Source organism: Amblyomma maculatum, chromosome 2, assembly GCF_055883805.1.
Source record: "Amblyomma maculatum isolate TAMU_Amacu chromosome 2, ASM5588380v1, whole genome shotgun sequence".
In the NCBI taxonomy this organism is placed as follows: domain Eukaryota; kingdom Metazoa; phylum Arthropoda; class Arachnida; order Ixodida; family Ixodidae; genus Amblyomma; species Amblyomma maculatum.
Window position 1 is genome coordinate 99,418,069 of NC_139345.1, and position 13,020 is coordinate 99,431,088.

General features: G+C 45.1%; 1 protein-coding gene across 1 annotated transcript; it reads right to left on the reverse strand.

Annotated features, from left to right (window-relative positions):
* Window positions 1–285: 285 nt before the first annotated feature.
* Window positions 286–5,178, reverse strand: LOC146199377 (carbohydrate sulfotransferase 11-like). The gene is made up of 3 exons (XM_084592116.1): window positions 5,059–5,178; window positions 1,954–2,334; window positions 286–950 (listed from the first exon to the last, which is right to left on the reverse strand). The coding sequence occupies exons 1-3, from the start codon at window positions 5,176–5,178 to the stop codon at window positions 459–461; spliced, it is 993 nt and encodes a 330-aa protein (XP_084448242.1). The 3' UTR covers window positions 286–458.
* Window positions 5,179–13,020: the final 7,842 nt, after the last annotated feature.

Consider the following 13,020-nt stretch of genomic DNA (forward strand, 5'->3'; position numbering starts at 1 on the left):
TGGTCGACCTGGAGAGAGGTCCTTGCATTTACAGTTTTTGACATCATACGCTTCTATGAATTCGGCGCGGTTCAGTTGTCCACAGAGCAAGTGTTACAGATACTGCGTATTCCTTTCCTGTGAACCAATTATTATTATTATTATTATTATTATTATTATTATTATTATTATTATTATTATTATTATTATTATTATTATTATTATTATTATTATTATTATTATTATTATTATTATTATTATTATTATTATGTGATATAACTTCTAAGGCTGGTATTGTCCGTCATCCACCTTTTATTGATTAAGTTGAGCAGCAGGGCTCACTATAACTAGCATGGGCACTGCCGAAAAGGAGTGGGATGAACGCGAAATACCACAAGACTGTGTCACACGTGATGTCCCGTGCTGAAATGCTCACCGGGGCACTGCACCTCACAGTTCGTTGGTACCTGCCCGCATGATTATGGAAGGTAGTCTCTGAAGTCATAACCGAACAACTCGAAGTCGTAGAAATATCGGACGTACAGTCCCATGACCTGGTCAAATGACAACTGAGCAAAGTAATGCTTGGAATCCATAGCGGACGCCTCGCGCACGTTACTTCGAACGTTGTAGTGGCCGAGCGAAGCTTCTTTATCATTGATGCCCACGAGCGACAAGAACATTGGGAAGTCTCTGCTCGCAGTCTCCAGCTTGCCGACGAAGTGGTAGTCCAGGAGGCATGGCTGGCAGCGGGAGTAGTACGGGTACCAGTGAACGTCCCATGATTCCACTCTCGACGTCAGCAAAAAGTCTACAAACTCCGAGAACGTCGGGCTGCGGTCTTCTGCCTTGACGCCGGGGATCGTGTCCCAATATTTGCGGTAGGCCCACTCCACCTTTGTCCGACCCTGCAGCACCTTGTCGATGTAGGTGGACACCAGCCGTTCGAATGGGTGCCTCACGAACAGTACCTTTTCGTAGTCGGGGAGAAAGTTTTTGTGGGGAGAAACACAACAGTTTATGTTTTTAATAAGGTGGTAAACAATGTTGAAACAAATAAACAAACGCAGACACTACAGGATTTGCCGACATCATTTGCAGCTATCATTTGCGAATATCATTTCCATCAAGCATCCTCACACCTATTACTAAGAACATTGAGAGAGGTGTTTTCGCCATTTAGTTTTCTGAAAGTGTGTTGCGCACAGTGTTGTCTTCTTGGCAGAGCTGCTATGTAATGTTTGCATTGCAGCAGGTGTTCATTGGTTGATGTCAATACAAGACCTCATACATGTTGCGATGTGTTTACGGCTAGTGGTGGGTTACTCACAGACGGAACCATGACTTGTTGACCCCTTTAATGGAAGATTACAACTGCTAAGTTTTAAGATAAAATAGTAAACAGCATCGACAGACAGAACTACTCGCCCTTGTTCCTCTTCCGCACTTTCCCTCCTGGTGATAAACTATTTCCGGCGGGAAAATCTCATTTGGCCCTTTCGCTTGACAAAAAGTACACAAAATATACGGTGACAGTGCCCCTTCTCCGTTAATTCTCCTACTTCTCCTATCCATATATTATCCCTTCATTACATAGTTGAGCTGGGGCTATCTTTGCAGTTGCTATCGCTCTCAATGAGGCCGACAAAATTTAAAAAGAAGTGGTGTTCTGTCATTTTTCGCGCACCTGTTTTACCTAATTTTAATTGTAACACTGCACAAAATGGGGCACAAACCCTAGCGACATTGGGAGTCTATTGTTCCGTGTCTCAAAAGGAGTGTTTGTGAATGCCCTTTGTTTTAGTCGGCGAGGAAAAGCACTGCTTGTTACCATGACGAAGCGATATGGGGAAATGTTGCTCTTGAGCGTTGCGCAACTGATGTCATATCTAACCGCATATCGGCTGGTTTTGTGAATATTTACTGCAAACTGCAAGCAGAAAAGTGTAAGTTGAGTCGTCTGCACACACTTGCCTTATTGTAGTTGCTGTAAGGACTCTGAAGCAGGGCTCTTGCACCGAACCGTAGTGTCTGGGAGTTAAAGGACCAGTGTAGAGCATCGCCGGATCTATTGCCGGTTACTGTAACGTTGAGAAGCGGGCTGAAGAGGTGTTTAATGCTTGTCGACGCCACCTTAGCAATGGAGCAAAATGCAAGGGTGCGTGATTGGTCCACGAACAGCGGACACACTTTCGGGGAACAGTCGGTCTCCTCTGTGGTCATGGAGGGCTTGTGTATGCCCAAAGCGGTGGTTGGCCGTTGCAGTCCTTGCCACGAACGGTGTCTTTGACAGACATACTTGATTCTGTCTTTCCGTGCTTCGACGTCCTCGCTTCGACCGATCAATGCATTCCTCTATAAAAGGAGAAACGCACTGCACAAGATTTAGGCTGAAAGCTGACTTACATTGAACGAAAGTGTTAAGGCCCGTTCACATTTGCGACTAGCAGCGGTTGCGCGACCGGTTTGGTCGAAAAGCGACAGTCGCAAATGGTCGCATCGGTCGAAAAGCGACTGCCGCGGGCCGATCGGGCACTGCTCGAATTTTCAGTCGCGTGACTACTAGTCGCAAACCATTTCACCAATCAGCGAGGTCCCGGAGTACTCGATCGAGCACCTTCTCAAAGAATACTCCTACCTTTTCAACAAACGGCACCCGGAATTCAAAGGCAGGGAGATAGGATATGGCCTGGGAGGAGATTGGAAATATATTCGGACTATTCGGTAAATACCATGAACATTTGAGAAATGGGTTTTTCACGCAGGTGCAACATTTTATATTGACACCACGGTGATTGGCATCGTCTATTCGTCGTCGGCGTTCTCCTGGAAACACGAGAGCGCGGCATGCGTACCGGCTCGCCTGAAAAAGCTGAAGTGTCTGGCAGGCGGCAGCTACCGACGTTCACTGTCATCGCCCAGCAGCTCTCTTACTCCCAACTCGTTCGAAACGAGAACAGAACGAGAAGGCGACTGTCGCAAGTGTGAACATCGGTAGTGGCGAGCTCCTCTCCTCTTGTCGCGCGACTGGTAGTCGCGCGTCCTCATCTAGTCGCAACTGTGAATAGACCTTAAGGCATTTGGTGCTCTTAGGCTGCAGCCTCCTTTAAGAGAATGAGTTAAGAGTTGCGTCAATGCAAGCGAACTAACTAACTAACTAACTAACTAACTAACTAACTAACTAACTAACTAACTAACTAACTAACTAACTAACTAACTAACTAACTAACTAACTAACTAACTAACTAACTAACTAACTAACTAACTAACTAACTAACTAACTAACTAACTAACTAACTAACTAACTAACTAACTAACTAACTAACTAACTAACTAACTAACTAACTAACTAACTAACTAACTAACTAACTAACTAACTAACTAACTAACTAACTAACTAACTAACTAACTAACTAACTAACTAACTAACTAACTAACTAACTAACTAACTAACTAACTAACTAACTAACTAACTAACTAACTAACGAACATACGAACAAACGAACAAATGAACAAACAAACAAAGCAAGTAAAGCAAAGCAAAGGAAACAAGCAAAGCGAAGAAAAGACATCCAGTTTAAGATTAGAGGAACTCTTGCCGGGGGTTCGAATTGCGCAACTATTCTCCAGTGCGAAAATTCGCACTTTAGTAACATGAAAAGGTCTGGCGAGTTCCTCCTCTCCAAACGTGCTGCATCATGATAGTTGTCCATACATTTTCGCAGGTCACGCCTGCATTTCAATACTCAAGCATTAACTACCTCAATTCTTGAATTTCCTCGAGTGGCTGTAAAGCCTGCTCTGAGCAACCATTCTAAAGGAAGGAAGCCAGCATTTTCACGTAGCTGCCGGTTTGGCTTGGCACGCTTCGGATGTCGTCTTCACTTCCTCGCGTGTCTGGCCCCAACTGGCTTAACGAGTTCGCCGTTTGCTGTCACGATCTAGTTAGCTTGGGCAGACTAAGCACTGCAATGGCGTCGTCTTCTATGTTTTTTTTTTTCGTACTCTTTGTTTTTTATGGAGCAGCACGCTCAGTTGTAGTATTTTTCTTGGATGCAAATGTAAGAGCGAAACAGAAAAGGTATACCCTCTCGTGATACATACGAGTATAGGGCGTCATTGAACGAAAACTCTTCACTCGCGCAAAATGTTCTGATGCGTGAATGATTGTTGGTGACCGAAAAATGCTTGCGTTCTTGTTTCCCGGATTAAAACTCGTAAGCTAACTTCAATGAAAGATTTTTTATGCGAAAAGTTCCGAACAGGCAAATGTATGAAGGTGGGCAACTGAACAGCGCTGCTTTTGATGACTGATAGGTTCCTGAGTATATTTCGAAGCAGTTAAGACATAATCGTGAGAGACAGCTGGTATCGTTATATCGTTAAGTTTTCAGCAGGAAAGTACGGGGGAATTCGGTATAAGCTTCGGCAAGATGTCAGAATGAGTAAAAGCGGGGCCTTTGCGAAACAAAGTGTTTCAGCGCCAATGGCAGTTTTTCACTTACAACGCTAACAATACCGAAGCGGACAAAGCCGAATTTTGTTTTCTGCAGAACAGTGCATTTAACGCCATCATGTTAAAAACAACCGTTAGCCATTCATTCTGCCCCGAGATGTAAAATGAATGAAGTAAACTGTCCGAAGTAATTTGCCATTAGCAATAATATAGCAAGCACATAGCAAGTATACAATATAAGACACGTCCCCTTGGACCCACAAAGCAAGGAGCTAATGTGCGAATTAACATATAATGCAGATATACAGGCACAAATAAAAATTCTCCGGTTAATGGGTAAATATATTTGTACGCATAATTCGTTCAGCCACAGCTTTTTGAATAGGAATATAATTTGCTCCGAAGCTTTTGACGCAGCCGCAAGCGGCGGATGGGCTACTCGTGAAGTCACGGATCGAGTGGAGAACCTTTGAGTTCGAGAAGGCGTTGGAAGGATGTGGACATAGAAGACACGTTTAGGCACACAAGAGGTCATTACTGGGAGAGCTTCTCTTCTATGCCCCCCTTTTTCTTTTTGCTGGGGAAGTGTTCTAAAATGTCGAGAAAAAAAATTTTTTACTTACGTCCCCGTTACATTTCTGCACAGGCAGCACCCCGTTTAACGCATGGAATGCAACCAGTGTGAACAGGAGTACCGCGACGCAGAATGCACCCCAGCGCAGCACCACACCTCGTGAAGCCATTGATGCAGGGCAGTCTAGGGAACGTCCACAACCGGGCGATTTGTTTTAGCGGGGCTGTTTCACTAGTGATTTTGCAGTCAACTTTTCTAGCACTGAAGTCATAAATATGGATGCCGTATTTACTGCCTTTCCGAGCGGTGCTCATGACACGTGGGCATTCCTGCAAGCTGCAGGTGGGCAGCTGTGTATTACAGAGGAACGCACAGATGGCCATGGTTGACGTAGTTAGCGCGAAGCGCGCTGCAGCTGTTCATCTGGCACATGCGCTAGCATCTCTGCATGCCTAAAAACTCGATGCTGTAAGCTTAGATGCGTCTAAAATTCCTGTTGTGATACATGCCGTGCTGCCTATGCTTTTGAGCCATCACAGAAGGGTCAGATTAAGGAAGAGTTCAGACACTGCAGTCATACGAGAACGGTCGCGAAACACCTTGTGGAGGTTTGGGGACCCGTTGGCTTGCACTCGGACCATGACGTTTTAATTCGAATTAGTTTAGAAGGCCTGCGTCCTTTTCACCATTGGCCGGTGCACTGTGAACGAGACCATGAAAGGTGCCCTCCCATTCTTAGGAAAGGTCTTGCCTGTATTTGAATACTGAAGCATTAACTACCTGAATTCTTGAATTTCCCCGAGTGGCTGTGAAGCCTACTCTGAGCAACCACTCTAAAGGAAGGAAGCCAGCATTTTCACGTAGCTGCTGGTCTGGCTTGGCGCGCTTCGGATGTCGTCTTCGCCTTCTTTGATGATGTTGGACTAGAGACCTTAATTAGGCCTGCTTCATCCTAACGAAAGCCTACAGCATCGTTTAAATACTTATCTAAACATTGCAGGACATGACAACGCAAAGCTAAGGGAAGCAAAATGTAGCGAAATGAGCACTGAATTTTGCTTCTGCGTGTATATCCATGCTTTCCCAAGCTAATGGGCGGCTTAACTTTTTTTAATGAGCTCGTGGACTAGATTATTTTGCGGTAAACCATTACAATTCGTCCACAGATGTCATTTTAAGTTCCTTTTTGAAACTAGAGCCGTTTATAGAACCCAGCTTCGAGTGATCGCGTAAGTGAAGCTCGTTGCAGTAAAATTGTGCAAGCGATGGCAAGTCAGACGAAATAAATTAGACGATTTGTTGCAGCTTGCCAACCAAATGCAATGACGTCAAAGCACGGCAACTCAAACGAAGGGCTGTACCGAGACAAGCCAAGACAGACAGAAGAACAAAAAGAGGAAAAGAGAAGCGAAGCAGGAAGAGAAGGAGAGCCAAGCGATAGAATAATGAGAGGGGAAAAAAATAAAAACACGCATTATTTTTTTATGTAAAAAAAGAAGACGAAAATAAGGAGGTATCAGTGATATCGCCCGATGTTTTAAACTTGCTCAATCGGTATTTTGTTTGCTATAAGGGTATGGGGGGGGGGGGGGGGGGGGGGGGGGGGGGGGGAACGCAGCTTCGATTGAGGAAAACGCAGAAAAGTAGAAGGCCTTTCAGGTATGATCTGGATCAAATTCCATTAGAATATGCTGCGGAAGTGAGGAATCGATTTCAAGAATTAGATCTAGAAGACAGAGAGCCCGAAGAGATGTGGACCGATGTTCGTAATATAATACAAGAAGTTGCTACTAAGGTAGTTCCAAAGCAAAAGAAATGCAAGAAAGCAAACTGGTTATCTGAAGAGGCTTTGCAAATAGCTGAGGAAAGGAGGATGGCAAAAGTTATGGGGGAAAGAGAAAGATACAAGGTTCTCAATGCGGATTTTCAGAAAATAGGAAGAAGAGATAAGAATGCTTTTCTGAACATACAGTGCCAAGCAGTTGAGGACAACAGCCAATTAAGGAACACAAGAGCTCTGTATAAGACAATCAAAGATATCAAAGGAAGCTTCAATACTGAAAGTTGAGCTAGTTGGTACATGATTGCAAATTACGAGCGCTGTGACGGAGAACAACGAGAGAGTAATGACAAGGACAGGCGCTACTATCAACTGAACGTTTATTCAAAGAACACAGATTAAATACTCGCTGTTGTTCTAAGCTTCTGTGCTAAGCTGGGCGTGATAAAGGACAAACGAGGCAAGGACCTCACTGAAGCCTTGGAGATAAAGAAGAGGTGGCAGGAATACACAGAAGAACTGTACAAGGAGGACCCGAATGTGCAAACTCAATATAAGACGATTGTGATTACTGATCTCGAGCCGGGCATCCTGAAGAGTGAATTTGAATGGGCATTAGCCAGCCTTGCTAAGAACAAAGCTAGCGGAATTGATGGCATTCCAACTGAGTTGCTTCAAAACCTCAACCATGACGCTGTTAACATTCTGCATACATTATGTCAGAAGATTAGAAGATTTAGACAACCCTGCAGTGGCCACAGGATTGGAGGAGGTCAGTTTACATCCCCATTCCAAAGAAAGGCAGTGCCAAAGATTGTTCCAACTACCGCAGGATCACGCTTATTTCGCATGCTAGCCAGGTGATGTTGAAAATCCTCCAAGGTAGGCTGCAGCATTATGTGGATCGGGAGCTTCCGGACGTGCAAGCTGGGTTTCGCAAGGGCAGAGGAACTAGAGACCAAATTGCCAACCTTCGCTGGATCATGGAAAAAGCAAGAGAGTTCCAGAAACCCATCTACTTCTGCTTTATTGATTATGCGAAAGCGTTTGACTGCGTAGATCACAGCAGATTGTGGCAAGCTCTCCAAGAGATGGGAGTTCCAATTCACCTCATCTGTCTCCTCAGGAACTTGTATGAAGGGCAAGAGGCCACAGTCAGAACTGGGCATGGTCTTACTGATTGGTTTCCGATTGAGAAAGGAGTGAGGCATGGCTGCATACTGTCGCCCTGCCTATTTAACCTATATGCAGAGTGCATCATGAGGAAGGCCGGTCTGGACGAGTCTTCAGCTGGAGTGAAGATTGCTGGAAAACGTATCAACAACCTTAGATATGCGGATGATACCACTTTAATGGCAAAAAGTGAAGTGGAACTCAAGAGACTTCTGATGCGCGTACAAGAAGAAAGTGAGAAGTTTGGGCTTAAACTGAACATTAAAAAGACAAAGATCATGGCGTCTTGCCCTATCAAGTCCTGGAGCATCAAGGGACAAGAAGTGGAAGCTGTGACAGATTTTCTTTTCTTGGGCTCCAAGATTACCTCGGAAGGAGACTGCAGCCATGAAATTAGGAGACGCCTGCTTCTGGGAAAGAGAACAATGGTTAACCTTGATCGCTTAGTAAAGAGCAGAGACATTAGTCTACCAACAAGATCCGTATAACTCGGGCTATGGTCTTTCCATTTGTGATGTATAGGTGCGAGAGTTGGACTGGTAAGAAGGCTGACCGCCGAAGAATTGACACTTTTGAATTGTGGTGCTGGCGGAGACTCTTGAGAGTTCCTTGGACTGTCAGAAGATCAAATCAGTCGATATTGTTGAACCATAAACCCTGACTGCTCATTGGAGGGTCAAATTCTAAAGTTAAAGCTCAGCTAAGTTGGTCATCTGATGAGAAGACAGAAGTCGCTGGAGAAAACATTGATGCTAGGAAAGATCGAGGGTCACAGGAGAAGGGATAGGCAGCGAACGCGATGGTTACATGGCATTCTCGAGGCGCTGTAGTTGAAGTTATGGGATATTGGGAAGACCGTGGGAGACCGGAAAGATTGGCGTGATATGGTCCATGGGGTCACGAAGAGTCGGACACGACTGAACGACTGAACTGAACTGAACTGAACTGGATTGGCGTCGGTATCGTGGCCGTTCATTCGTGCGAGCCATTCGTGTCGGCTTCGCTCAGCGAGCTCCCACACTCACGCAGGTGTATTGGAATCCTGAAGAACGCACAGTCGGCCTGTGCGGTCATTAATTTCTGCGCGTTGTCTTGAGTCCGGCTATTATAGCCCATCATTTACAAGCCCGAAGCGAGATGCATGTAAAATAAGCTGCGTTGCGCATGCGGCGACTGCGTCGTCTGCTGTCAATGACAACAACGTGGCGACTATATTTAGCATGCATCGCTTTGTGAAAGCTTCGTATAGCTGGCCGATATCCCTTAAAGTACTGCTGATTATGTACAATGGCAGTAATATAATTATGGAAGGGCATAGGCGTGAAATCTGAAAGGTCGCAGTGAACAACAGAAAGCAAAATGACAGGTTAAGAATTCACGCAAAAAGGAAAAGGAACACAAATGAGCGAATACTAGGCGAGCTAATGATACTCCAGTTCAAATCAGTATGAAAAAAAAAATAAGCATAGACAGGCCCTGTAATGTAGAGGGGACGTAGTGCGTCTTGGTTAGGTTACCAGATTTGATTGAATTGGCAGGCACAAGTGGCCAATGAGACAGAAGTTAGGTGAACAGAAGAGATTAGGAACTGTGGCGGCTGGTACAGGGATTTGGCTATATTTAAACATAAAGAGGAGATTATCTTATTCCTCCGTTGAGCTACCATCTCGACGAGTCTGCTGATAATGTTGCCGTGCCTGTCGTAGTGTATTAGCCACACGCCATCGATTCATTGCACCGCCATTAAGCAGAACAGATTTCTCATTCGACCGCTAACTCTGTGTTCTGGTTTCAGGAAATGCGGGGGTCATGACTCAGGAGACTAGCATTATTCGCTGTGATCATGTCGATTATACGCCAAAATCGCTATCAGTTAGATGGAAGATTAGATGACAACCAAAATTGCTGTTCGCAAAGCAAATAAAAATGATGTACCTGGTCACTCCGCCTGAAAGACGCTGGGTGGTGGGGATTGTCGTTGAAAATCAGGCATGGTCTTTTTAGGCCACGAATCTTGAGGTCGACGTCATATTTGAAACCAAACTTCTTCGACAGGCTCTGCAGGTCTAAGTGACATAAATACCCTCAAAGCTTTGGCATTTCTGGCGAAAAGTGGTTCCATAGGCGGCTGAATTATTTCCTCGCGCTCTGGTTGCATAGCTGGTTTTAGCTGCATTGATGGTTGGTTTGCGGGGTTTAACCTCCCAAAGCGACGCAGGCTATGAGAGATGTCGTAGTGGGGGACTCCGGAAATTTCGACCACCTGGGGTTCTTTAACGTGCACTGACATCGCACAGCACACGGGCGCCTTGCTTTCCGCCTCCATCGAAAAGCGGCCGCCGAGGCCGGGATTCGATCCTGCGTCCTTGGGAACAGTAGTCAAGCGTCGTAACCACTGCGCCACCCCGGCGGGGCTCAGTTGCATTGAGTCTGATGGAAAAGAGTATAGTTCGCTTGTGCTTTTTTTGTCATTTCAGTATGAAAGAGCACTCTATAAGGGTAGAGGGGGAGCCTCAGGTCCTAAGCCGAGCTAACGTTTCGACAAGGGGAGGGGCAATATACGCTAGTGTACCAGCGAAAGAGCATAACATAGGCCACTACTTCGTTTCATAACTTTTCATGCTGCAACTTTATGATCCCATATGAGAGGTCGCAGTTTATCGCTGCCCGGTTTCTGTCTTTTGCTTCTTACATGGCTTCTCGGCGAGCGGACGTAAATTAAGAATAATAAGCGGCGTAGGAATGTATTTCAGAAGCAAAAGTGCGCACACACATGGAAAGTTACCTGAAAAAACAACATGACAGGGGCATAACAGAGATACGGCGTGTATGTACGCGATCGAATAATTAGTTTGGGAGCGGAAATAAACGTGTCAGGAGAGAAAAGACAGGAGACGACCACTACCGTGCGTGCCGGCCGCTTCATCGTCCGAATGCGTGAAGAATGCGCGCTATGCAAGTATGTGTGCGTGTGAGCGCGTGCTCGCTCGCTCGCGCGAGGGTCCCAAACATCAACGAATGTCGTACAAGGGCTTGGCAAGAGCGGCCGTCGGAGAGGCTCTGTGAAGGACGGCGCCTGCTTTTATTCCTTACATTTAATATTCCTTACCTTTAACTGAAACTTGAAACTTTATCTACCGTCTGCATGAGTACCCGCAAATTATTCACAAATTGTCTTCTATTTTTTTTTTGTTTTTGCGCTGTTACTGTAGAGATGTGCCCTATTGCCTTGTAAAGGAGGCGGGGATCCAGTCAAGCTTGCAGCAGAGCAGCTCGTTGTCCCCGCTCCTTGCATTTTTTTTTGTAAAAACGCTAAATAAAGATTGCAAGATTCTGCGGCTGTCCCGAATCGGGGCCGACGGGATGCGAAATGAAGGAGCTTGGCGTGGCAGTCGCCGGTTTCCAAGAGCTCAATCAGCCCACGAGCTTCTCAGTGCGGAGGAGGCAAAGAACAATGAGAGAATGGATTCGGTCAAGCCTCAAAGGAGGCAGTCGTTTACAAGGCGCCCAACAAAAAGGCCACGCTTCCAGTTCTTTGTGAACATTTTCCTTATGTATACATTTGATAAAACAAATCATTGGTTATGATTCAGTCGAGCTCTTTCTTGTGTCTGTGCCTGGAACGAATGAACACGTGGATACGCACAAGAAACCTTAGGCATGGACACGGCTTGCCCAGATACGCAACTTTGGCGCTTGATACCTCCCAGGGGCGCTTGACACCTCCAGCAGCATCGCAGGCATAAACGCCTCAATTTTAGCACGCGATTCATACATTAAACGAGTTGATTTTAGGCGCTGATGACTTTGATATTTTTGCGTTATTGCGGCCATGCACCATAAATCTCTCCGAGAAGACACTTTGCTTCCTGTTAAACACAAAATCATCGTAGGGCTATACCAAATGGTCCTCACGGTTTTGACCAAAATGTTCCATTTTTATTCCGTTCTTTGTGTTCAAAGAAAACTAAAACAAACGGGACCGTTAACAGATATTTGTAATTGAACTCGATTGTTCATAAATTAGTTTTGGAAAATAACTTTGCCGACAGAACTGTAAGCTCATCTTTTGTTTTTGCTTTTTGTATCGCAGGAAAGCAGAAATATAAAACAAGTCTTAATCGACGAATCCGCAAATATGGTTTATTATGACAGGGGTCATATTGTAAATCTATTTTTTTAAAATATACATTCCATTCTATTCTATTATGCTTGAAGTCAGCGTGACAGCAAGTGATCAATCTGCGGAGTCACAATGTAGCAAGTTCGCGCGCACCATTTAAGTCCGGGGGTTTTCGACGGCTGCCTGAAATCCGAAGCTGTATATTCGAACATTAATTACCAATGCCAGTGGACAAAACTGGTCCAAAATGAAAAGCGGATAAGGGAAGCTAGTAGAATAGGGACCCAGGAGTATTAGTGCAGACATACGCAGTTCTTGAGTAAAAATGACGATATTATCCCTTTCTTAGCGTCAACAATGGAAGATGCTATTGAACAGCTACATCGTGGTAAACAGCTGGCTGATTAATCTAGATATACCAACATTTAACTGGTATAGTTATATATGGTTATCAAAATTTCCATCCGCCATTAGTCGGTGAGCCTTTAGATTTGCAGAATCTCTATTTCTGCTCTGCACTGCGGTGCAAATAACCACCTGCTTATATGCCCATTATGTGAAAGCACACGATCGAAAAATGCTTGCAGCCACATCTAGGAACATACGTCGCTGTCTAGAAAGTGTCACTCGCTCTTTTATGTGGCACTCTGAATGGAGCAGAGGGCCGTGGCCCAGCATCCTCTGGTACCTCGCCAAGCAGCTAGAAAGATGATCAACAGCGTCGGATGGAGTGTCCTATTTCAAGAAGTCGTTTCTGTCTCTTGAGCCAGTATTACGATCGTTCTTTTGACTTCGTCATTTTCCGTAGTGATCATCCACATGCTACCATTCCATTATATCCCAATCACGGGGTGCACAGAGACTTAGCTTTCAGCAAAGAAGAACGTTCAATTTTCGGTGCTAAGAGGCCTCTTAAGGAAGCAGAAATTTGTTCT

Excerpts from the sequence above, each read along its gene's own strand:
- LOC146199377 (XM_084592116.1), bottom strand. The coding sequence starts at position 5,178 with ATGGCTTCACGAGGTGTGGTGCTGCGCTGGGGTGCATTCTGCGTCGCG. Across the intron at positions 2,335-5,058 it reads TGCAGAAATGTAACGGGGAC|AGGAATGCATTGATCGGTCG; the intron begins GTAAGTAAAAAA and ends CTCCTTTTATAG. Across the intron at positions 951-1,953 it reads CTTACAGCAACTACAATAAG|GTACTGTTCGTGAGGCACCC; the intron begins GCAAGTGTGTGC and ends GACTACGAAAAG.